Raw genomic sequence first — 26,394 nt, 5'->3', positions numbered from 1 at the left:
AGTAAAGCAATTCCTCCCTTACTTGGAGGGTGTGTGGAATGATCTCTGTTAATAATCACAGAGACAAAGGCAATGTGTGCGAAATGGCACCTACCTAGGTCCGCTCTTCTAGTGGTGCAAAAGAGACGAACAGCAGCGTAAGCCGCACAAAGCTCCTACCTGCGTTCGCTCCACTAGTGTGCGAGGACACGAACCACTAGATATGGCACCTGCCTAGGTCCGCTCTTCTAGTGGTGCAAAAGAGACGAACAGCAGCGTAAGCCGCACAAAGCTCCTACCTCTGTTCGCTCCCCTAGTGTGCGAGGATACGAACAACTGCCAGACGCAGTATAAGGAACGTTACCCTAGCGGCAACGTCCACCTACGAGTACAATCACAAGGCCCAACCAGACCATGTGCCTCAGGCACCTGCCTATGTCCGCTCCCCTAAGAGGTAAGGATACGGACAGCAGCCGAAGCTGTAAGGTATAAGAACGCTACCCTGCCGGTAGCGCTCACCTAGCATAGACAGAGGAATGCCTAGAGGAACGCGCACAGAGCGTCTACTCATATGCATGAACCAAGAGGACTGAGCACCATGCGGCGTGTGTCAGGGTCTTATATAGACTCTGTGCCTCATCCAAGATGGAGGACACCAGAGCCAATCCGCTTCCAGAACGACAGGAGTGACGTCATGCTGGCCTATCACCGAGCAAGACGTCACAAGCACATGACCAGCGACCAATCGGCATAGAAGGTGTCAGAGACATGTGACCTCGTGTCAGCGATGATGTCACCCGCACATGTGCAATGGCTCCAAGATTGGACTTAGTCTCCGGCGCTCGCACATGTGCAGTAGCAAGAAATCTGGACTTAGTCTCCAGCGCTCGCACATGTGCAGGAGCAAGAAATCTGGACTTAGTCTCCAGCGCTCGCACATGTGCAGTAGCAAGAAATCTGGACTTAGTCTCCAGCGCTCGCACATGTGCAGTAGCAAGAAATCTGGACATAGTCTCCAGTGCTCGCAGCAACCGTAACAGTACCTCCCCCTCAAGGGCCCCCCTCCCGGCGACGCAGATAATCGGCAACTAAGTCGGGAGCATGGACAGCCTCCTCAGGCTCCCAAGAGCGATGTTCCGGGCCATAGCCCTCCCAATCTATCAAGAAGAACCTGCGCCCTCTAACCATCTTAGAACCAACTATGGCTCGTACCTCATAGCTAGAGCGAGAGGAATCAGAGGCAGGAGAGTGCACTTCACGAGCGTGAGGTAAAATAGCCGGCTTTAGCAGTGAGACATGGAATTTGTCATGAATCCTAAGATGGACAGGTAACTTCAATTGATAGACTACAGGATTTACCTGTCGAAGAACCTCATAAGGACCCAGGAAGCGAGGAGCAAATTTGACAGAGCTCACTCTAAGTCTCACGTGTTTTGCAGAGAGCCACACAAAGTCCCCTGGAGAAAAGACAGGAGCCGGGCGACGAAACCGATCGGACACCGTCTTCATACGGTCCTTAGCTGCTTGGATCGACTCTTGAGTCCGATCCCAAACCTCTCTGGCATTAGTTGCCCAGTCGGCCACAAGAGGAGGAGGTGCAGCAGCGGGAAACGGTACCGGTACCCTAGGGTGTTGCCCATTATTGAGTACGAACGGTGTCTGCCCAGTGGCCTCAGCCAGCGAATTGTTAAGGGCAAATTCTGCCCAGGGTAGGAGGGAGGACCAGTTATCGTGGTTCTCAGCAACAAAGTGTCGAAGGTATATAATCATAGATTGATTGGTACGTTCAACCAAACCATTAGTCTCCGGATGGTATGCCGAAGAGAGATTCAACTCAATTTGCAGAAGGCTACAAAGATCTCGCCAGAAACGGGAAGTAAATTGCGGGCCTCTATCACAAATGATACGATCTGGCATCCCATGAAGCCTAAAGACATGCTTGAGGAATAGTTTGGCTAGTACCCTGGAAGATGGGATTCTCGATAACGGTACGAGATGAACCATCCGGGAGAAATGGTCCGTAATGACCCACACAAATCTATGTCCCTGTGAACATGGAAGATCACCCACAAAGTCCATGCCTACCACCTCCCATGGTCTATCTGGCACTGGTAAAGGATGCAAGAGCCCAGCCGGTCTCTGCCGTAATGGACGGTTGCGAGCACACGAGTAGCAGGAACCGACATATCTCTTGACGTGGCTGGCTAAGTGCGGCCACCAATACCACCTCTCCAGTAACTCTCGTGTCCGCCTAATACCAAAATGCCCACCCACCTTTGAGGTGTGGGCCCATGACAGTATATCATTCTGTCGATCAGGCGGAACAAATGTCTTGCCCGGTGGGATTTGGTCTAACGTCACAGGGGAGAGCGTATGAAAAACCCTGGAGGGAAGGATAAGACGAGGTTCGTCAATCTCTTCCTGGGTAGAAAGCATAGAGCGAGACAGGGCGTCTGCCTTGTTATTCTTACTCCCAGACAAATAGTTGATGGAGAAGTGAAAGCGGGAGAAAAACAAGGACCAGCGGGCTTGGCGAGGATTCAGACGCTGAGCGGTTTGTAAGTATGTCAGATTCTTATGGTCTGTATAGACCTGGAAAGGATGTTTCGCTCCTTCCAGCAAGTGACGCCACTCCTCCAAGGCTAATCTCAAGGCGAGCAGTTCCCTATCCCCAATGGTATAGTTTCTCTCTGCCGGTGAAAAGGTTTTAGCAAAGAAGAAACACGGCCTTTTTCTACCTGCACCGTTCTTTTGATACAAGACCGCACCAGCACCCACTGAAGAGGCATCAACCTCTAAGAGGAAGGGCTTACTCTCATCGGGTCTTTGAAGAACGGGAGCAGTTGAAAAGTGTCTTTTTACTGCCTCAAAAGCCTGAGATGTCTCAGTAGACCAGGCTTTGGGATTAGCACCTTTCTTAGTCAAGGCCACCAAAGGGGCCACCAAAGTAGAAAAATGGGGTATGAACTGCCTGTAATAATTTATAAATCCTAAGAAGCGTTGCACCGCCTTCAAGGAATGAGGTTCGGACCATTGCAGGACAGCAGAGAGCTTCGCAGGATCCATAGCCAGACCCTCTTGTGAGATAATGTAACCCAAAAAAGGCAATGAGGACTGCTCGAATACACATTTCTCGAGTTTAGCAAACAATGAGTGCTCCCTTAAACGGGAAAGGACACGAACGACATCCTGACGATGAGTCTCCAGATCAGGAGAAAAAATCAGGATGTCGTCCAGATACACCACTACTGAGGATAACAGTAAATCCCTGAACACATCATTTACGAAGAAGTCCTGAAATACTGCGGGTGCATTACATAACCCAAAAGGCATGACGAGGTATTCATAGTGACCGTCTCGGGTGTTAAAAGCGGTCTTCCATTCGTCACCCTTTCGAATTCGTACCAAGTTATACGCACCCCGCAGATCCAACTTCGTAAAAACTTGAGCTCCTCTCAGTCTGTCAAAGAGCTCCGAAATTAAAGGTAATGGGTATTTGTTCTTTATTGTGATTGCGTTGAGACCCCTGTAATCTATGCAGGGACGCAAATCACCCTCTTTCTTCCGAACAAAGAAAAACCCAGCTCCCGCGGGAGAGACAGACTTACGAATGAACCCCTTCTCTAAGCTCTCTCTTATATAGGTCGACATGGCCTCCGACTCAGGTATCGACAGGGGGTAAACCCTGCCTTTAGGTGGAACCGAACCTGGGATAAGGTCTATGGCACAGTCATACGGCCTATGGGGTGGAAGAACCTCAGCACCCTGTTTGGAGAACACGTCAGCGAAATCCAAATAGGGTGTAGGTATGGGAGAGAGATCAGTTGATGCAACTGCAACGACCTTAGGTGGTAAGGGAAGACATCGGGACTGACATTTCGAACCCCAACTAATAATGCTGTCAGACTCCCAGTCAATGTGAGGAGCATGAGTCCGAAGCCATGGAAGACCCAGAAGGACGTCGTCTATACCCTCAGGCAAAACAAGAAAAGAAATCTCCTCTATGTGACCCTGAGACAGGGAAAGGCGCAAGGGAACTGTCCTCAATGTAATGGAGTCAGACAACATAGTTCCATTAACAACACGGACAGGAATAGGCGCCTCTAACATGATAGAGGGAATATTGTGTCCCTTTACAAATCCTGAGGACACAAAAATCCCGTCAGCTCCGGAATCCACAAAAGCCATAATAGGCCATGTATTCTCAGATAACGAGAGCTGACCTGGGATACAACACTTAGAGGGTGCAGAAGACGTCTCTAGTAACCCCCCTCTAATGGTTACTAGGCCAGGGAGTTTCCCTGACGACTAGGACACTTGTTGGCATAGTGCCCAGCCTGACGACATACGTAACATATAGGAGGACCAGACTTGCGTAGTCTGGAGAACGTATGACCTAACTCCATAGGAGTGGGAGATGTTTCAGATGCTGAGGAAGATGGTAGTGGACCCTCAACAACTGGAATAGCCCGATGCTTAGGGCGTGAAGAAGAGACCTCGAGTCTACGTTCCTTATGGCGTACATCGATCCTCGTTGCTACTGTGATCAAGTCCTCCAGAGAAGCAGGGACTTCACGAGTAGCAAGGGCATCCTTGACATAACCAGCCAACCCTCTCCAGAAGATAGGAATCAACACCTTCTCTGGCCAATCTAGTTCTGCCACCAGAGTTCTAAAAGCAATGGCATAAGAACTAGTGGATAACGAACCCTGAGATAGATCTAACAGTCTCAGGGCCGCATCATGGGTAACCTGCGGACCCATGAATACCGCCTTAAGAGCATCAAGAAAGTCTTGATGTCTCAGAGTAACCACATCAGAGCGCTCCCATAGGGGAGTAGCCCATTCTAAGGCTTTGTCCTGAAGTAAGGAGATGATAAAGCCTACTCTGGACCTCTCCGTAGAGAAGCGAGAAGAGTTAACCTCTAGGTGTATCTGACACTGACTAATGAAACCACGACATGATCTGGCATCGCCAGAATATCTGTTTGGTAGAGCAAGTCGAGGATCATGTGCAGATGTCACCATGGTCTGAGGTTTATCCTCTATACTCTTGAGCCGTGACTCAAGTACTTGTATGTAACGGTGTAACTGCTGATATTCTGCCATAACTGCCAGACCCTTGGCTCAGTCCTAATGTTACGGGGGGCTGTCTGATAATAACCGAAAGGAGTATCAGACAGTCAGGGTCCACCGTGCAAAGACTTTGCTGCAGACTATGGCAGAGTGCAATACCTCTGTTAACTCACAGAAGGATATAATAAGAAAGTAAAGCAATTCCTCCCTTACTTGGAGGGTGTGTGGAATGATCTCTGTTAATAATCACAGAGACAAAGGCAATGTGTGCGAAATGGCACCTACCTAGGTCCGCTCTTCTAGTGGTGCAAAAGAGACGAACAGCAGCGTAAGCCGCACAAAGCTCCTACCTGCGTTCGCTCCACTAGTGTGCGAGGACACGAACCACTAGATATGGCACCTGCCTAGGTCCGCTCTTCTAGTGGTGCAAAAGAGACGAACAGCAGCGTAAGCCGCACAAAGCTCCTACCTCTGTTCGCTCCCCTAGTGTGCGAGGATACGAACAACTGCCAGACGCAGTATAAGGAACGTTACCCTAGCGGCAACGTCCACCTACGAGTACAATCACAAGGCCCAACCAGACCATGTGCCTCAGGCACCTGCCTATGTCCGCTCCCCTAAGAGGTAAGGATACGGACAGCAGCCGAAGCTGTAAGGTATAAGAACGCTACCCTGCCGGTAGCGCTCACCTAGCATAGACAGAGGAATGCCTAGAGGAACGCGCACAGAGCGTCTACTCATATGCATGAACCAAGAGGACTGAGCACCATGCGGCGTGTGTCAGGGTCTTATATAGACTCTGTGCCTCATCCAAGATGGAGGACACCAGAGCCAATCCGCTTCCAGAACGACAGGAGTGACGTCATGCTGGCCTATCACCGAGCAAGACGTCACAAGCACATGACCAGCGACCAATCGGCATAGAAGGTGTCAGAGACATGTGACCTCGTGTCAGCGATGATGTCACCCGCACATGTGCAATGGCTCCAAGATTGGACTTAGTCTCCGGCGCTCGCACATGTGCAGTAGCAAGAAATCTGGACTTAGTCTCCAGCGCTCGCACATGTGCAGTAGCAAGAAATCTGGACTTAGTCTCCAGCGCTCGCACATGTGCAGTAGCAAGAAATCTGGACATAGTCTCCAGTGCTCGCAGCAACCGTAACAGACAGATAGACAGACAGGGAAAGAGATCGATAGACAGATAGGGAAAGATATTGAGACACACGGAGAAAGAGACAGAGACAGACAGGGAAAGAGACAGACAGACAAAGAGATAGAGAGACAGAGAGATATATACAGAGGGGGAGACAGACAGAGAATGGGAGAGAAACATAGAGACAGTTACTATCCCGGGCAGCGCCGGGTGCTATGTTGTTAGGCGAAATTTTAACCCAGCGCGTTCCAGTTTACCAATCAATTTTGCCCCTATTTACATAATGGGGAAAAAGTGAAACGAAAAGTGTTGGGGGCAAATTGACAGCTGCCAGATGTGAACAAGGGGGACTTAAAGAATGAGAGCGATGGCGCCAAAGAGTATATACCGTACAGTTGCTATGGTGGGGCCCTGACATGGGATACTCACCACACTCGGGGATATGAACACACACAAAAAATGCGCCACACACTACCACATGCTTGAACACATATACCACCCTCAGCACACATTTCACTACACATACACCAACCTTGCCACATAATCGCCCTAAAACACATAAGTCTGGTATTATCCTTCAAAAATAAAAATCTGATTAATAAGCAGACAAACTACAAGAACAACAAATGTACCATATAGGAAATACGGCAGCTGTCAGTCAAATGACCTGTCTATATGTGTATGTGTGAGCTAATATATACTGTCAGGGGGGAGGGCTTTCTGTTGCCTGGAGATTTATCAGGCTGCCAATAGCAACCAATCACAGCTTAGCTTCTATTTTGCTACAGTTAATTAATCTGAGCTCTGATTGGTTAATATAGGCAACAATTTAATAATTACATTTATATCTATTTGTTTTGTGGTTTTTGTGTGCAGAATACATTTTTGTTAATACATTCTATTTTGTTAACAGCAGTTATTAACCCGGGCGAAGCCGGGTAGTACAGCTAGTGTCTTAATATAGCTGAACTTTTATAAAGCGTGTAATTACATAGCAAGGTCCCATTCAGTGCATGTGTGAGGAGGTTATCTGGGATACTTGCGGCTTCAGATCAGTGGAGCGCAACAAGTTTTTAATGAAAGTTGAATTATTGTTTGCCAATGAAAATAGTTCTTTCTAATGGTGGTAGGTGGTGCACTAATATTTACATTATCAGGGATAGTGCTGACAGCAAACACTGCTTTACGGAAAACGTACCCAATTCAGAATATATTCTATATAACAGGAGTATAGAGACAGCTCTGTAGAATGACTCAATACGTTACCAATTGGAAATGTACTATATGCAAAAGGATATGAATATAGTAGAAAAGTTAGAATTCTTTACTAATATTGTTTATCTATTATAGTTCAACATCGACCATGTCAAAGAAGATTTCACCGTGCACCAGAAAACACAGCAAGAAGTTTTCTTCTATTTATATTGTCGTGCATTGGGGTGTGCCCAGAGGAAGGGGACTTCACCTCTGTTCAGGCCCCTCCATTACCTCTATGTGTTTTTTACTTATCCTTAATTAAGTTTTGCACTGGCACCATCCTGGCAGCGGGCAGTGCTTGCGCAGATTGATCTCTGGGGATTCTTCAGGAAATGGCGCTGGTGGCTGCGCATGTTGCTCAGTGCTACCGGTGCCATTTTACTGAAATCCACCATGAGGTCAATTTGCACAAGCGCCGCCTGCTGCAAGGATGGCGCCAGCGCAAAATTTAAATTTAACTCCTTTACCTCATGGACCACATAAAATGATGTGGCAAGCCAGATTTGGGCCGCAGTTCTTGAGTTTGACACCTCTGCCTTAAGGCCGCTTCACACGCTACAATTTATCTGACGATCTCAGTAGCGATGTGACACGCCCAGATCGTAGTTATGATTTGCCGAGATCGCACATAGGTCGTTTTGTAGCGGTCACACGTATACATCTCACCAACGATGCAACAGCGATCAGCGATATATTGCTTGACCAAGGCGGTCGTGTGGATGTTGTTCGTCGTTTGCAGGGTGTCAAACGTAGCAATATGTCTGCTGCGTTCCAAACGACAACCAATATTTTAAAACTGAACGGCGTGTCAGCAATCAACGATTTTCAACCTATTTGCGATCGTTCGGAGTCGCATGTAGGTGTCACACACAACGACGTCGCTAACGATGCCGCATGTGCGTCATGGAATCCATGACCCCGATGACATATCGCCAGATAAATCGTAGCGTGTAACGCCGCCTTTAGAGGAAGCATGGGCTACAAGCGAAACAACTTTTATTCTATACATTCCCGTATTCCCTGGCATTATGTAAAGGCACAATAAAGAAGTTTTTCATATTCATCTGGTGGCGAGTGTCCCTAATACCTCTTGGATTGTGGACTTGTATCAACCTATCAGTGCGATTAAAACACAACTTAAGATGTTTTTGGCTTGCTGTTCACATACGACTCGTATGTGACTTTAGGCAGTGCCAGTGTTTTTCTACTTGTTAAAGTAAAAACTAACTGGGTCTGTAAAGATATAGATTGTAAATTTTGTTTTGGAAAAAAAAATGACAAATTGCTGCTTAACTTAACCTTTCTAACATACTAAAAAAATAAAATGATATTTAAGAAATTCCAGTGAAAAGGAGATAAAATGGCAAATGTTAATCATTTTGAGCTGTAGAACGTTTTGATATGGGTATACAAATTCACAACTTGATAATTGCTAATTTTTCAAACTTTTCCTAAACTCAAATTTTTGTAACAGAATATTATCACTACCATAACGTGCAAAAGTGTCACAGAAAAACTCAATCTCTAGGATTGGAAGAAGCATTCCAAAGTTACCACATGAAGGCAAATGTTAGATCTGAAAAATCTTTAATGGTAAGGGGTTAGCTCCTTAGACAAAAAAACATGATTTGCTAATTTTAGGTACTTTGGAACTTATTTTATTATTACATTTGTACCACTTTTTTCTCGGAGAACCTCTTTCAGTAGCTGAGCGTACATGATACAAGGAGATGAGGGTTTGGAAACCTGTATAAAAAATATTCTTTGTGTTATTTCAAGACAAATGCGCCCATGCCGAGTGATCTGCCCTCCGAATTACCCATTTATGTGAATGTTCTCATTACAAAATGTGACTGGTAGAAAAAAAATAAAAATAATGCCCCATTTCTAACACAAAAATGGTTTCTGTTTTGTGTGAATTTTCTCATGTCTAACAAGAGCTCTTTTGTGAATAAAACTTTTGCCGCATTCAGAACATGAGAATGGCTTCACTCCTGTGTGAATTTTCTCATGTAAATGAAGACAAGATTTCCGAGCAAAACATTTCCCACATACCGAGCATGAAAATGGTTTTTCCCCAGTGTGAATTCTTTGATGTTTGACATATACTGATCTCTGTGTAAAACGTCTCCCACATTCCTGACATAAGAACGGTTTCTCCCCTGTGTGAATTTTCTCATGGTCAATAAGAACTGATTTTCTGGTAAAACATTTCCCGCAATACAAGCAAAAAAATGGCTTTTCCCCGGAGTGAATTTTCTGATGGGTAAAAAAAGCCGATTTATAAACGAAACACTTCCCACATTCATTACATAAAAAAGGCCGTTCTCCTGTGTGAATTCTCCGATGCTCAACCAGAACTGATATGTGGTTATAACCTTTCCCACATTCAGAACAGGAATATGGTCTCTCATTTTGGTGAAGTCTCTGATGTCTCTTCAGGTGATCCTTACGTTTGAAGCTTCGCCCACATTCTAAACATGGAAATGGCCATTCGTTTTTGCTAATTCTCCAGTGTTCGGAAAGACTCAAGCTTTTTTCATGGTCTCTGCATTCAGAACTTAGAAAAATGTTGCCTCCATCACCATCTGTGCTTTCACTAACAGTATGTGATGGATAAGGAGCAGGTTTCTTGTAGTTTTGTGATGGCGCTCTGCTATGATGGACTGGAGACATACTGGGGTATTCTTCACACTTAACTTCAATGAAACTGTTGTCTTTTGATCCACAATCTGGCGATAAGAGAGATTTCTCCTTATCTCCTGTGAAGTCATCTGCTTGGGAAAAAAAAAAAATATATATTATTTAGCATTCTGCCAAAACAGTGTTTTTATACATTGTGTTTCTATCAAAGACCTGTACAAAAGAAAGTTACTATACCATTTTATTTTGTCTTTCATCCAAATAACAAATCTCACTAGATCTCCTTATAGGAATACAGAGAAAAATATTTCAGAAAAATACATTGAACCCTATTGAATAAACTCTACTCATCACTACCCAAATATATGGCTGAAGTCAATGAGGACCTTTTGTGCTTTTAAATTAGTAGAGTCAGTTCTGGCCGAGTGGCACCCTTAGCTAAAGTTACCCAAGATCATATAGGGTTAGCCTATAATTATGTTTCCATATGCCGTTAAACTCTAAATCCTCAGTCCCCGGGCTGTATGGATTCTCTTATATCTATTCTAGACCAGGGGGGGCAAAACCTGAAGCCCTGGGGCTTGGAGCAGCCCGCAATACCACTCCCTAAACCATCTGCATGGCCATATGTACTTTCCAGGTCATGATGAAGACCAATAGAACAGTAGGTACGGCTAATTATAAATGGGGTTCTGTGTGGTCACTTCTGGGACAGCCATATTTTGGCTCAATCCTGACTCTTGTAGCACAAAAAGGAGTAGATGATGTGAAGATGTTGCCATGTATGAGAGATGGTATATTCAATGTAGTTTCTGGGAGACATGAAACACTTGACTGCTTCAGTCTCATGATTACATGGTCTCTTCCTTTCTAGGCTGTCACCCATAAGAAGGGCACCTCTACCTTCCTGATAGGTACCGATTCTAGTTTTAGGACCCCAACTATTATTAATGGCACATAATTAAAATATAAAGCACCTTCTTAAAAGGTAATACTTTTGGTAATATTGCAGACCATGGGGTTGCGTCGATCTGGCACTGTTGTGCACGCTTGTTCTGGAGGTTTTACAGCTATGAAAAGCTCCACAACTCTACACGTGTTGTAGGAACATTCAGGAGAAAAATCCCATAAATTGCGATATACTTAAAAGAGGTTGTCCAGGCTTGGGGCTCAAGTCTACAGTCAGTCTACGTTACTGTAGATTTCTGACTGCGCACACCATCAGGATTATCTGGTGCCAGTGCTACTCATGTGCCAACTAAATGTGTGAAGCCTTGCTCAATGCAAGTGAATTAGTATATTTGGAATGTGGCCAGATTGTGATTTTATGTGATATACCAACACAAAAGAGCAAATATTTGTGAAGTTTAAAAGGAAAGAACACATGGTTTTCTAAAGTGTTAAAAAAATATAAATTTGAATATTGTGACGTGCATTTGTATTCATCCCGCCTGAGTCAATACTTTGTAGGACCACCTTTTACTGCAATCACTTGTACAAGTCTTTTGGAATACAGTGGCATGCAAAAGTTTGGGCACCTCCTGGTCAAAATTACTGTTATTGGATACAGTTAAGCAAGCTGAAGATGAAGTGATCTCTAGAAGGCATAAAGTGACACATTTCCTTTTTATTTTAGGCAAAAAATAAATAATTTTAAAATATAAAAGATGAAAAATAAATGTAACAAAAAAAGAATATGGTCCGATGTAAAACTTTAGGCACCCTGCATGTACGGTACCTAATAGCACCCTCTTCTGATGGTTCTTCCATGAAGGGCATATGTGTGCAGGTGTCTCAGCAAAGTAGAACAATGTACCCCAACTCCAGAGTCTGCTAAATCTCCCTGAAGGTCTTTTGCAGGCAAGTGGGGGATTTGATTTACCTCTCTAGCAATCCCTTGAGCAGCTTTCACAGACCTTATCTTGACCTCCACTGTTAACTGCCATTTCTTAATTACATTTCGAACTAAGGAAAGGGCAACTTGAAAACACTTTGCTTTGTGGGCCTCCACCATTTTCATTTTCAGAGTGCAAGGCAGCTTCTTCAAAGTACCCATGTCTGCTGTTTTTTTGGCACAAGGTTAGAGGAGGCTGAGTTTTTATAAAGCTGAGAAATTGATATCACTTGGCTTTTCCTAACAATGATAGTGAACAAACCATAATCGTAACAAGCTAATTAAGATCTGAAACCTTGGTCAAAGTTATCTGCGCACACAAATCTCCAAGGGTGTCCAAACTTTTGCATCAACCCATTTTCCTTTTTTTAATTTTAAAAATGTAAAAGATGAAAAAAAAATGTTTTCCCTAAAATACAAAGGAAATGTGTCATCTTTGTCTTTTAGAAATCATTTCATCTTCAACTTGCTTAACTGTTCACAATAAAAGTAATTTTGACCAGGGGATCCCAAACGTTTGCATGCCACTGTAGGTCTACCAGCTTTGCACATCTAGGAGGTTGAAATTTTTGTCCATTGTCTTTGTAAAATAGCTGCAGCTCAGTGATATTGGATGGAGGAGTCTGAACAGTAATTTTCAACTATTGTCACAGATTCTAAATGGGATTTAGGTCATCTGGACTGTGACAGGACCATTCATTTTAGATCAAAATGTATTCATGTGTGTGAATGGCACATTGAAATTCCAGACTTTAATCTCATTGAGAATTTGTGACAAGACTAGAAAATTGCTGTTCACAGACGCCTCCATCCAATATCACTGCTAGAGCTAGTTTGCAAAGGGAATGGGCAAAAACTTCAACCTCTAGATGTGCAAAGCTGGTAGAGGCATCCCCCAAAAGACTTGCTGCAGTATTTGATGCAAAAGGTGGTCCTACAAAGTATTGACTCAGGGTGTGAATACAAATAAATCTCACAATTTTCAGATTCATATTTTTTAAATATTTAGAAAACCATGTATAATTTCCTTTACACTTCACAAATACTTGTTCCTTTGAATTGGTTTATCACATAAAAGCTCAATAAAATACATTTAGGTTTGTGGGTGTAATGTAAAAAAAAATATTAAGAAAAGTTCATGGGGTATGAATACTTTTACAAGGCACAGTCCATGGCCTGTTAAAAGAATTGTCCACTATTAGGACAACCCCTTCTGATTCCGCATGTTTGCTTCAGGTAAAATAATAAAGACTATACTCACCTCCCGTACCAGCACCCTTTCAGCGGTGTTCGGAATCACAGTGCTGGGACTCACATGGGGTTGTGATATACACAAGCCCCGCACCTAACAATGCCGGCTTCTATCTGCCTTTGGACCAAATCAGGTAATCAACAGGAAGTGAGGACTGTGGGGACAGACACGATGGCTTGGAAAAGGAACCTGCCTATTACCATTTTCGTTCAAGATGCTATTTTCTCAACTTAGGTAACAACAGTTTTTGATACCGTTCTCTTTCTGTAGGTCTTCCCGTGACTCAACAATGTATTCATAAGTTGAAGAAGCCACTAGTATGGCCAGAAGTCCAAGTGGGAGGCAAACAGTGACTAAAGTTCCACCTCCATTCAATTGAAATCCAATCTTTTAGTGATGTCCCATCACTCTTAATGTAGTGCAACAATGATTGGATTTAAAAGGAACCTGTCACCAGGCTTTTCCTTATGAGCTTCAGCCACCACCAGTGGGCCTTTATATACAGCATTCTGGAATACTGTACATAAGTGCCCCCTGCCGCTCTTTATAACATAAAAAAAGAGAATTTTGTTACTTACCGTAAATTATTTTTCTTATAGTTCCGTATTGGGAGACCCAGACCATGGGTGTTTAGCTTCTGCCTCCGGAGGACACACAAAGTACTACACTTAAAAGTGTAGCTCCTCCCTCTGAGCTTATACACCCCCTGGTAGCCAGTCCTAGCCAGTTTAGTGCAAAAGCTGAAGGAGAATAGCCACCCACAAGTAGAACCGAGTAAGAACCGGAACAACCGGAGACTCTGTCCACGACAACAGCCGGTGATAACACACGGAACAAGAAAATTGCCAACAGGCAACAGGGAGGGAGCTGGGTCTCCCAATACGGAACTATAAGAAAAAGAATTTACGGTAAGTAACAAAATTCTCTTTTTCTTTATCGTTCCTTTGGGAGACCCAGACCATGGGACGTTCCAAAGCTGTCCATGGGTGGGAATAAACAGAAAAAACTAAGAAGTAGGCGGAGCCTAACTTCACAAGTGGGCGACAGCCGCCTGAAGGATGCGTCTGCCCAAGCTCGCATCTGCCGAAGCATGAGCATGCACTTGGTAGTGCTTCGAAAAGGTATGCAGGCTAGTCCAAGTGGCAGCCTGACAGACTTGTTGAGCCGTAGCCTGGTGCCTAAAAGCCCAAGAGGCACCGACAGCTCTGGTCGAGTGTGCTTTGATCCCCGGCGGGGGAGGCACCCGAGTACTCTGGTAGGCGTCCGAAATGGTCGATCTAATCCAACGGGCCAAGGTCGGCTTAGAAGCAGAGAGACCCTTGCGCCGCCCTGTGGTTAGCACAAAAAGAGAGGTGCACCGCCTAAGCGCAGCGGTGCGAGACACATAGATCCGGAGAGCACGCACCAGATCTAGAGTATGCAGCGCTTTCTCAAAGCGATGAACAGGGGCCGGACAGAAGGAAGGCAAGGAAATATCCTCGTTAAGGTGGAAGGGAGAGACCACCTTAGGAAGAAAGTCCGGGGTCGGACGGAGAACTACCTTGTCTTGGTGAAAAACCAAAAAAGGTGACTCCGAGGAGAGCGCAGCCAAATCAGAGACTCTCCTGAGAGAAGTTATAGCAACTAGAAAGGCCACCTTTTGAGCAAGACGATACAAAGAAACCTCCCTAAGGGGCTCGAAAGGGGGTTTCTGCAATACCGTGAGGACCAAGTTAAGGTCCCAGGGATCCAAGGGCCGCCGATAAGGCGGAATGATGTGAGACGCACCTTGCATGAAGGTGCGGACCTGAGCCAGCCGGGCGAGACGCCGCTGGAACAGCACTGATAGAGCTGAGACTTGTCCCTTGAGAGAGTTGAGGGACAGTCCTAGCTGCAGACCGGACTGTAAAAAAGACAGAAGGGCCAAGGAAAATGGCCGGAAGAGCGACACCAGGACAGGAAAATTTTCCAAGTCCTGTGATAGATCTTGACGGAGGAAGACTTACGGGCCCGAGTCATAGTGGAGATGACTTCAGGAGGAATATCAGAAGCCGTCAAAATCCAGGACTCAAGAGCCACGCCGACAATTTGAGTGCTGCAGAATTTGGGCGGAAAAACGGACCTTGCGAGAGCAGGTCTGGACGGTCCGGAAGATTCCACGGCATCTCAACGGACAGTTGGAGCAGGTCCGGATACCAAGTTCGCCTGGGCCAGTCCGGTGCAATGAGGATGACTCGACGGCCCTCCATTCTGATCTTGCGCAGGACACTGGGCAAGAGAGCTAGAGGGGGAAACACGTAGGACAGACGAAACTGGGACCAGTCTTGAACCAGAACGTCCGCGGCGAAGGCCTGAGGATCGTGGGAGCGAGCCACATAAACCGGAACCTTGTTGTTGTGACGGGATGCCATTAGGTCCACGTCCGGAGTGCCCCACTTGCGGCAGATTGACTGAAACACTGCCGGGTGCAGGGACCACTCGCCACCGTCCACGGATTGACGGCTGAGATAATCTGCCTCCCAGTTTTCTACGCCAGGGATGTGGACTGCGGATATGGTGGACTTGGAGTCCTCCGCCCATTGAAGAATGCGTTGGACCTCCAACATTGCCAGGCGGCTGCGTGTCCCGCCTTTGTGATTGATGTAGGCAACCGCTGTCGCGTTGTCTGACTGGACTCGAATGTGCCTGCCCGCCAACAGGTGGTGAAAGGCTAGGAGAGCTAGAAGCACAGCTCTGGTTTCCAGCACATTGATTGAAAGGGCTGACTCGGACGGAGTCCAAGTGCCCTGTGCTCTGTGGTGGAGATGTACCACTCCCCATCCGGATAGGCTGGCATCCGTGGTGAGAATCACCCAGGACGGAGTCAGGAAGGAGCGCCCTTGGGACAGGGAGAGGGGTCGAAGCCACCACTGAAGAGAGCTCCTGGTCCGTGGCGACAGAGCCACTAACCTCTGTAAGGAGGAAGGCCGCTTGTCCCAACAGCGGAGAATGTCCAGCTGCAGAGGACGCAGATGGAACTGGGCAAAGGGAACCGCCTCCATGGAGGCCACCATTTGACCCAGCACCTGCATCAGACGCCTGAGGGTATAACGGCGGGGCCTCAGGAGAGAGCGCACCGCCAACCGGAGAGACTGCTGTTTGATTAAGGGCAACTTCACAAGTGCCGGCAAAGTCTCGAACTGCATCCCTAGGTACGTGAGACTCTGGGTCGGAGTCAGAGTGGATTTGGGAAGATTGACAATCCACCCGAATTGGGCTAGGGTGGCGAGAGTGAGCGAAACACTCCGCTGACAGTCTGCGCTGGATGTACCCTTGACCAGAAGGTCGTCCAGATAAGGAAGCACTGCTAACCCCTGGAGGTGCAGGACCGCAATCACTGCCGCCATGACCTTGGTGAATACCCGAGGGGCCGTGGCTAACTCGAAGGGGAGAGCCACGAATTGGAAATGATCCTCTCCTATCGCAAAACGTAACCAACGCTGATGTGACACAGCGATTGGCACATGTAGATAGGCATCTCTGATGTCGATGGACGCCAGGAACTCCCCTTGGGTCATAGAGGCAATGACTGATCGCAGAGACTCCATGCGAAAATGCCGCACCCGGACATGCTTGTTGAGAAGCTTGAGATCCAGGATGGGCCGGAAGGTACCGTCCTTTTTTGGAACTAGGAAGAGATTTGAGTAAAAACCTCTGAACCGTTCCTGAGCGGGAAGTGGGGCAATCACTCCGTTTGCCTGCAAGGACGCCACGGCCTGCGAGAAGGCGGCGGCCTTGGAGCAGGGGGGAGTTGAGAGAAAAAATCTGTTTGGAGGGCTGGAAGAGAATTCTATCCTGTAGCCGTGAGATATGATGTCTCTCACCCACTGATCGGAGACTTGCTTTAACCAAGCGTCGCCAAAGTGGGAGAGCCTGCCACCGACTAAGGACGTGGCTGGAGCGGGCCGAGAGTCATGAGGAAGCTGCCTTAGTGGCAGAACCTCCTGCGGTCTTCTGCGGACGCGCTTTTGGGCGCCAGTTGGATTTCTGATCCTTGGCTGAGTTAGCGGACGAGGCGGAAGGCTTAGAGGATGACCAGTTGGAGGAACGAAAGGAACGAAACCTCGATTGATTCCTACCCTGGGCGGGTTTCCTGGTCTTGGTTTGTGGCATGGAAGTACTCTTCCCGCCAGTAGCTTCTTTAATGATTTCATCCAGCTGTTCACCAAACAGCCGTGAACCAGCAAAAGGGAATTAGCTGAAGCCACCGCAGAACGGTGAGCAGCCTCTAGCATGGCAGACATGGCATAGGATGAAAAAGCTGAAGCCTGAGCAGTTAAGGTAACCATCTCAGGCATAGATTCCTTGGTGAGGGAATGCATCTCCTCTAGAGAAGCAGAGATGCCTTTGAGAGCCCACACTGCTGCAAAAGTCGGGGAAAACGCGGCCCCCGCAGCTTCATACACAGATTTGGCCAGAAGGTCAATCTGACGGTCAGTGGAATCTTTAAGTGAGGTGCCGTCAGCCACCGACACAACGGTCCGGGCTGATAGCCTAGACACCGGAGGGTCTACCTTTGGGGAGTGAGACCACTCCTTGACCACCTCAGGTGGAAATGGAAACCGGTCATCAGAACCACGCTTTGGAAAGCGTTGGTCAGGGCAGGCCCTGGGTTTGGTCACAGCGGTCTGAAAACTGGAGTGGTTAAAGAACACACTCTTCACTCTCTTAGGCGAGGTAAACTGATGTTTTTCTGCCAAAGAGAGTTGCTCCTCTGACACTGGCGGATTGAGATCCAGCACAGAATTAATAGAAGCAATCAAATCACTAAGATCTGAGTCACCCTCAGAGAAATCGAAGGGATACATAGCCTCCGAGCCCCCAGTGAGGGCATCCTCCTCATCTTGAGAGTCAGCTCTTGAGACAGAGCTGTTGGATGGGGAGGGGGAGGAAACCCTGCGCCTTCTCTTAGAAGGACGGGGTCTGGGATCAGATGATGAATCCTCCGTGAGCTTCAATGGACTGAGGTCAGAGGATAGGAGTCCTCTGTCAAGAGTATTAGAGGCACCCTGTGAGGGGGGCTGATGCATATTCATCAAAGTCCTGGACAAAAGTCCCATGGACTCAGCAAATGACTGGGATATGGACCTAGAAAAGGACTCTACCCAGGCCGGGGGTTCAGTCACAGGTGCAGCAGCAGCCTGAGAGACCACTGGGGGTGAGACTCCAGGCTGTGGCACCGCCAAGTTAGAGCAGACATCACAATGTGGATAGGTGCTCGGCTCAGGCAGCAGGAGCTTACATGCAGTGCATGCAGAATAAAGCTTTGGAGCCTTGCTCCTTGTGTGAGACATGCTGCTGGAGTGGGGGCTTTGCAGAGAATGAACCCCAGGGAGAATATACAGAGGTCCACAACCGGAGACCGGCTGTGGCTTACCAGACCGCTGAGCGCGGTGTTGTGTGCCCTCCAGATCCCGAAGCCCGGTCCCCCAGTCGCAGCACCTCAGCAGAGATGCAGAATGCAGGATGTCCCAGAGCAGAGTGAACTCTGCCTGAGAAGAGGGCATTCCTATAAAAGAGCGGGAACTGGAGGGCTATAGAGACCTGCAGGGAAGGAGGGATGCCCCAGCAGTGGGGAGTGTCCCTCCCCTGTGTAGAACGGCCGCCGGGATGAGCCGAACCTGTCCCTCTGCATGAGTGACATGCGAGGGCAGGAAAATGAAACTAGGCCTCCGGCGAAGCCAGGGCCTAAATTTAAGCGGCGAGGCCGACAAGCAGGCACCATCGGCGCGGTTCTCAGGTAAAAGCTAGAGAACCCGCCGGAAAAGTTAAAACAATCACATACAGCATACTCTCCCCTTACAATAAAGAACCGGGACCCCCAACATAAACGTCTCAGGTACTTAGCTGCTGAAACGCAGGGCCATGTCCCTGGGGATGAGTGCTCCGGTCCAACAGAATCCTCAAGGGGCTGTGGATGGAGACCGGACTCCTGCCAGGCATGGAGACCGTGCTGGCTCCCACTTCAAGCCAGAGCCCAGAAGGGATGGTGAAGGAGCGCGGCATGTAAGGCTGCAGCCTTGTAAATCAACCTTAACAACACCGCCGACACAGTGGGGTGAGAAGGGACATGCCGGGAGTCCAGAGATGGACCAGCTTTTCTTCAAACTCTTTCCAAAAGTCAAACAAATCAGATGAGAATGCATGTGTGGATGTATGCCTCCTGAACACAAAGCGATAAACTGGCTAGGACTGGCTACCAGGGGGTGTATAAGCTCAGAGGGAGGAGCTACACTTTTAAGTGTAGTACTTTGTGTGTCCTCCGGAGGCAGAAACTAAACACCCATGGTCTGGGTCTCCCAAAGGAACGATAAAGAAAACATCTTTATAATACTTACCTAGGGGGCGTTCTGGCCGGAGAGGTCTCACTGCTCTTGGTCCAGCGCCTCCTGCATCTTGTGCAATTGCCGGCTTCCTGCCCAGCCCTGTGTGCATGATGCATCCTGCTTCATCCACACAGAGGCCCCCATAGCGCTCCTGCGCATGTGCACTTTGATGTGTCCTCCTGAGGGCAGAGCAAAGTACTGTAATGCACAGGCACGAGGAAAGGTTAAAGACCGCCCGCGCATACGCACTACAACACTTTGAGCCATTATTTCCACAGTGCTTTACAGACTCCATGATCGTAATGATACATAACTCAGTTCTGCTGTATCTGTACATGGTAGCTGCAGAGTTCTCAGATCAGGGATGGTTTGTAATAATACAGAACTCTAGAGCGGTTATGTGTTACACATGTTTATTACACACTCCCAAGTCAATCATGCAGGGGAGAAAAGAACCCACCCTTCTTTCCTCACTGATCTCTGTAGCTTCTGTGTAGAGAAATAGCAGAGCTGATGTATGTATATCTACAAACCCATATCTCATTTCTAAGTGCATCAGCTCACACCCTCACTGATTTTGCTGTTCTATGCATCATTACAAACCTATATCCTGTCTCAAGTGCTGTCAGCCATCAACCTCCCCAAGACTGACTGCTGTAAAATGAGATCTGGAAGGGTTTGTAATGATATATTTCACAGCAATCAGTGAGGGGGAGAGCTGACAGCTCAGAAATTAGATATGGGTTTGTAATTATACATACTTCAGCTCTGCTATATCTCTACACAGAAGCTACAAATATCAGTGAGGATATGAGGGTGGGTTCTTCTCTCCCCTGCTTGAGCTGTCTGGGGTGTGTAACAAACATGGGTATGGGCAGTTTGGAAGTAACAATTGGATGAACAAGTGTTTGGCTGACAATTATTGGAGGTAAATTAATAACTTTTCAAAACCGAGTGAACTGGGTATTTATCTCAAGGGTGGGGTGGGATGAAAGGTGTTCTAATAGTTGAATCTAGGCAATATGTCACTCTTGGTTGTTACTCACCTTGGCTTACATCTATAGGAATTTCCTCCAATTTATAGTAAGAAGAGTCACAATCTTCTTCTGGGACAAGCTCGACTTTGATAGCTTTCAGATCTTCACCCTGGTTCAGTACGTACAAAAATTGTGATCACATCAGACCAGCTAGAGAAGCACAACTGTAAGCACTAAGTTTACTAACAAAGGTTATATTTAATGAGCTTAAAATGTGCAGTAGATCAATACAGCTCCTAAATATCAAAAAGGGGCTTTGGTCAGACTTCAGCTTCAGTCACCTGAGAATGCTGCGGGGTGCTGCAATACCTCCTCTCTTGCCAATCTTGCGCCGAGAAAGAAGACATGCATTGCTCAGGAACACAGCAGTCACTGGGCCCATCTGCAGAATACAAACACATTACAAAAATGGGTGCATCTATTTGTCCCTCCAGCCTGCCCCCTACGTTTCACTACAGAGTCCACTCTCACCCAGTGATCTGCGTGGAATAGCTATTATCAAACATTGGCAGATCAAGCTAAAGGTCCCATACACTTTAGATGCATGAAGAAGAAAATTCAACAAACATTCGCGAACGAATGAATCAAGCCGCATACAAGGTTATCCTGAAAAAACAGTTGCCTCCTTCTGCTCAGGCAATGTTCCCCAACTCTGAGGACTGTTTTTTCAACCAGGACAATGTGCCATGCCACACGGCTAGGTCAATGAATGTGTGGATGAAGGACCACCACATGAAAAGCCCAATCTCCAGACCTGAACCCCATTGAAAACCTCTGGAATACAATCATGAGGAAAATGGATAGTCACAAGCCATCACACAAACAAATTTCGTTCAACTTCATAAATGTGTCCCACTTGTTGTTGATTCTTCACCATAACATTAACATTTTTATCTTTATGTTTGAAGCCTGAAATGTGGGAAAAGGTTGAAAAATTCAAGGCAGCCAAATACTTTTGCCAGGCCACTGTATGTGTTCTAACCTAATTTTTGCCACAGCTGTATATGCACAGTGTTTCCCTGAAAAAATGACGGGGTCTTATATTATTTTTTGCTTTTGGGGTAGGTTTTATTTTTGGGGAAACATGGGTTAAATTTTATACAATGTGTATTACTAAGTTTATCCCCCAAAAAACAGATCTCCCCCCAAAACAATCACACTTAGCAGGCCCCAATTAGAGTTGGCAAGTGAATGGTCTCTCACATACAAATCTGCATCGTTGTCAGGTCTTCCTGCATTCCACAGCAGTTCGCTCCCCCAGCTGGCCGGAAGCAGTATCACTTGGGCAAAGTTAGTGAGGTCAGAGTGATACAGCAACCCAATGTATGTGTGTGTGTGTGTGTGAGCGTGAAGTGATACTGCAACCTGATCTGTGTGTGAGAGGGAAGTGATACTGAGACTTCTTCTGTGTGTGAAAAAGTGCAGTAATACGAGTACCCAATGCATGTGTGAGAGTGGAATGGCGAGGGACCTGATGGCTACACGGATCTCTGTGTGAGAGCTTATCCATCGTCAACACTTGCCAGCTGTAATTTTTTATGGTCTGGTGAATGCAATTTCTTGAGGGGTTGTCTTTTCCTTTTGAGGTTCTCTGCTTTTTGTGGGGCTGTCTTTTCTCATTTGGGGGTGTTTGCTTTTTTTAATGAAGTGGCCTGCTGTATTCTTTAACTTTTTTAGCTACATGGACACTTCTGTATTGACTACGACTAGGGCTTATTTTTGGAATAGGGCTGAAAATTCCTGCTGGGGCTTATTTTCGGGTTAGGTTATTCTCAAGGAAACATGGTGTATATTTATTTTTTTATATTGTCTGCAGAAATCTGTACAGGGGTGTCTCTTGCCATCCGCTCTTCCTTTATTGCCACTAGCAAATGATAGGATTAGTTAATGTCAGTTGTGGCCCCAAAGGGTGCAGGGAGCCTGAAGAAGTACGTTACTTATAGGAAATAGTTTCCCAATGATCCCATGGTTAGCATTTCACACTGAGCAGCGTCACAGTAAGGCTATGTTCAGAGCGTTTTTGCAGCTTTTTTTTTCCTGACCATCTGCAGAATTTGCTGCGCTTTTTGTGGTGTTTTTGCAGCCGTTTTTCTACAAAGTGGGTTGTTTCAAAGCAAAACTGTTGCAAAAATGCTCATGCTCAATCTTTTAAAAATACTGCAAATACGCAGGTATTTGACAAAAAACAGTCAGGAAAAAATCTGCAGGTGTTTTTGTGCGTGTGAATGAGCGTTCAGAAATCTCAGACTTTGCTGGAACTGTGAAAAGCAGCTTTTTATTAGAATGGATTTGCATAAAGCCAAGCCAAAAACGCTGCAAAAACGCCCTGTGTGAACATTGCCTTAGGCTTCACACATATATGACATGTCCTAGTGCTGTCAGTTTTTTTTCTCTGACAGCACACTGAGCCATAATTTCATTAAGTTCATCAGTTGTAAGGCTATGTGTGCACGTTGCGTGTTATCATGCTTTTACGCTGCGTTCTGCACCGCAGCCTAAAAGCATGCGTCCAGCGTCCCCAGCACAATGTATGAAGATTGTGCAAATTCCATCCGCACGTCGTGTTTTAGAATGCAGCGTTTCGGCTGCTGCCAAGACGCTGCGTTCTAAAAAGCAACATGTCACTTCTTTTGTGCGTTTTGGTTGCATTTTCCACCCTCTCTCTCTCTGTCTGTCTGTCAATGTTGGTCTCTTTCTCTGTCTGTCAATGTCGGTCTCTCTCTCTGTCGGTCTCTCTGTCTCCCTATCGGTCAGTCTCTCTCTCTCTCTGTCGATCTATCCCTCTCCCCCCCTCTCTCATACTCACCGATCACTGGCGTGGCGCTGCACGGCTGTCACACTGCGGCGGCTTCTCCAGCTTTTGAAAATGCCGGCCGCTCATTATTCCATCTTATATTCACTGCTTCCCCCGCCCACCGGCGCCTATGATTGGTTGCATTCAGACACGCCCCCATGCTGAGTGACAGCTGTCTCACTGCAACCAATCACAGCCGCCGGTGGGTTTTTACTGCACTATGTAGTGCAGTAAAAAAAAAAAATAATTTAAAAAAAAACGGCGTGCTGTCCTCCACAATGTTGATACCAGCCAAGATAAAGCCACACGGCTGAAGGCTGGTATTCTCAGGATGGGGAGCCCCACATTATGGGGAGCCCAGCCAGTCTGAAAATATCAGCCAGCAGCCGCCCGGAATTGCCGCATCGATTAGATGCGACAGTCCAGGGACTCTACACGGCTCATCCAAAATTGCCCTGGTGCGGTGGCAATATGGGTAATAAGGAGTTAATGGCAGCCCATCATAGCTGCCACTAAGTCCTACGTTAATCATTGCAGGAGTCTATGAGACCCCCCCCAATTATTAACCTGTAAGTGAAAGTAAATAAACACATACACCGAAAAAAATCCTTTATTTGAAATAAAAGACAAAAAAACACCCTCTTTCACCACTTTATTAAAATCCCCAAACACCCCTCCAGGTTCGGCGTAGTCCTCACGAGGTCCCACGACGTATCAAGCTCTGCTACATGAGGCTGACAGGAGCGGCTGTAGAACACCGCCGCTCCTGTCAGCTCCACGCAGAAACTGAAGTAAGTCGCACTGTCAGTGGAGACGTCACTCAGGTTACCCGCGGCCACAGGTGTGACGGCACCGCTGATCGCGCGGCTCACTTCAGTCACTCAGGGGATTTGCGGTCACCGTTGAGTGCTTCACCTGTGATCGCAAATGAAGCCGCGGCACACGCACAGAGTCGCGCGATCACAATGAAGTCGGGTGAAGTTCATCCGAGTTCATTCTGATTGTGCGGCTCTGTCTCGTAGCCAGCCATGCTCTTTTTGACAGTGCCGTCCCACTCGGCTCTGCTGAAAGTCTATGGGGATGCTGCAGAGCCGAGTGGGACCGCACTGTCAAAAATGTGTGTTCTGGATGCAGGAATTCTGCAGTAACATTGCGTCTCAGAACGCAGCTTTTCGGCTGCGTTCTGAGACGCACATGCAGTGACTTACACGCTGCGGAATAGAACGCAACGTGCGCACATAGCCTTAAAATGGATCCATATCTCTGTTTATGAGAGTAGCATAATATAGGGATGTGTCACTTATTAGACTGTTTGTTGTAGCTTCAATACAATCAGTATTTTACCAGCAGGAGTTTATCACTGCCTTACTAGGTCTCACACGCAGAGCAGTCATGCTAATTTGTGTAACTCCTCTCTCACCACTGATTAGCAACTTGCTGACAATTCACAGTGTATACAGGTAGCTGCCAATGAGGGATGTCGAAGTATACACAGTCCAGAAGCTCTGCTACATCCACATCAGATAAAACAAGCTCTGCAGGGAGTGTGAAATGATTATTTTCTTAAATAGGTATTTCGCATGTAAAAGTTGTATGATCAATAACAAACAATGCAAAATTGTAGTGCATGGGATGCAGTTTTGCCACATGGTACATAATTGCTTGTGTGAACACAGTCATACTGGATGAGGTGGTTTCCTGAAAAGAGGAAATTTAGCGCTATACTCACCTGAGCTGATAATATCTTCAGGGATTTCCTCTAGATCACACTCATGACCGCTGCTCCTGCTCTCGTCATCTCCATTTAGTACCTCAACTTTAATATTAGTCACGTCTTCACCCTAATTCAATATTTGGGGAAAGACAATTTTAATGACCAAGAAAACAACAACTCAATTTAAAGGGGATTATCATATAAACAAAGTACATTTTAATCAATGGATTCTGAAACCTAACAAATTTACACAATTGGATGTGTTAAAAATGTTCCTGTCCTGAGATAATCTTGTCTTTGCTTCTACTCTGTGATGGCCATGTCTGATCATACAGGGATATAGTCTGACCATATCACATCTCCTAGGCAGATGAGGAAGACAAAGTAATTATATAAACAGTACAGCATAGGATCGCGTCCAATTCTTTCTGTGAGGTAAATCCTTCCTATTCCTGTTTCTAAACATGTTTTACCTCACAGAAAGCAGCAGCTGTGATCCCGTGCTGTCCTGTCTTTATACGTTTTTGCTTCTTCCCCAGCCTAGGAGATGTGGTATGATCAGCCCATATCTCTGTACAGTCAGACACGGCCATTACACAGTACACAGCAGGGACACATATAAGATTATCTCTGTACAGGAACATTTTTTAATACATCCAATTGTGGAACTTATTATTATTCAAAGATCTATTGATTAAAATGTACTTTGTTCGTGGGACAATCACTTTAAGAGTGGAAAATTTAGCTGAAAACATGTATGAGACTCATATTGGATATATAAGTGCGAACTTGTGATAACTTAGAGCAGCAACTACACAGTAAATAGTGCGGTGCTGTTCCATTCCCCATGTGCACCTCATCCCACTTGAGCAGAAAACAACCAATCAGTGTTGGCCAACCATTGATCTGATATTGATGCACCAATGTCCAATAAAGGAAAATATTGTGTAGCCAAAAAAGATAAAAGTGTATCATTTTATAAAAAAAAAATAATAAAAATGCAAGAGAAAACAGCGAACAAAAATTAGAGGGCACCGCACAGTGGGGGAGATGCAATACATCCTGTAACAAGGGGTCACTACAAAATTTATATACATATACATACATACATATTATATATATATATATATATATATATAATATATTATATATATATATATATATATATATATATATATATAATTGCCTTATTCTGTCTGTCTGTCTGTCTTGCTCCAAAATTGTGTCCTTACGGTGACACAAAGCTGATTGG

General features: G+C 46.2%; 1 protein-coding gene across 1 annotated transcript in view; it reads right to left on the bottom strand.

Annotated features, from left to right (window-relative positions):
- Positions 1-9,063: 9,063 nt before the first annotated feature.
- LOC142311220 (uncharacterized) overlaps positions 9,064-26,394 on the bottom strand; it is a 49,175-nt gene continuing 31,844 nt past the window's right edge. The window contains exons 4-7 of the mRNA XM_075349431.1: positions 25,158-25,269; positions 20,916-21,016; positions 20,644-20,743; positions 9,064-10,238 (exon numbers count right to left, since the gene is read on the bottom strand). Of these exons, the coding sequence (XP_075205546.1) occupies positions 9,352-10,238; positions 20,644-20,743; positions 20,916-21,016; positions 25,158-25,269 (1,200 nt within the window). The 3' untranslated portion in view covers positions 9,064-9,351. The remainder of the gene's footprint in view (positions 10,239-20,643; positions 20,744-20,915; positions 21,017-25,157; positions 25,270-26,394) is intronic.

The sequence above is a fragment of the Anomaloglossus baeobatrachus genome, chromosome 5 (assembly GCF_048569485.1).
Source record: "Anomaloglossus baeobatrachus isolate aAnoBae1 chromosome 5, aAnoBae1.hap1, whole genome shotgun sequence".
NCBI classification, from domain to species: domain Eukaryota; kingdom Metazoa; phylum Chordata; class Amphibia; order Anura; family Aromobatidae; genus Anomaloglossus; species Anomaloglossus baeobatrachus.
The sequence above is the reverse complement of the archived record's forward strand: the minus strand, read 5'-3'. Positions and strand labels throughout refer to the sequence as shown.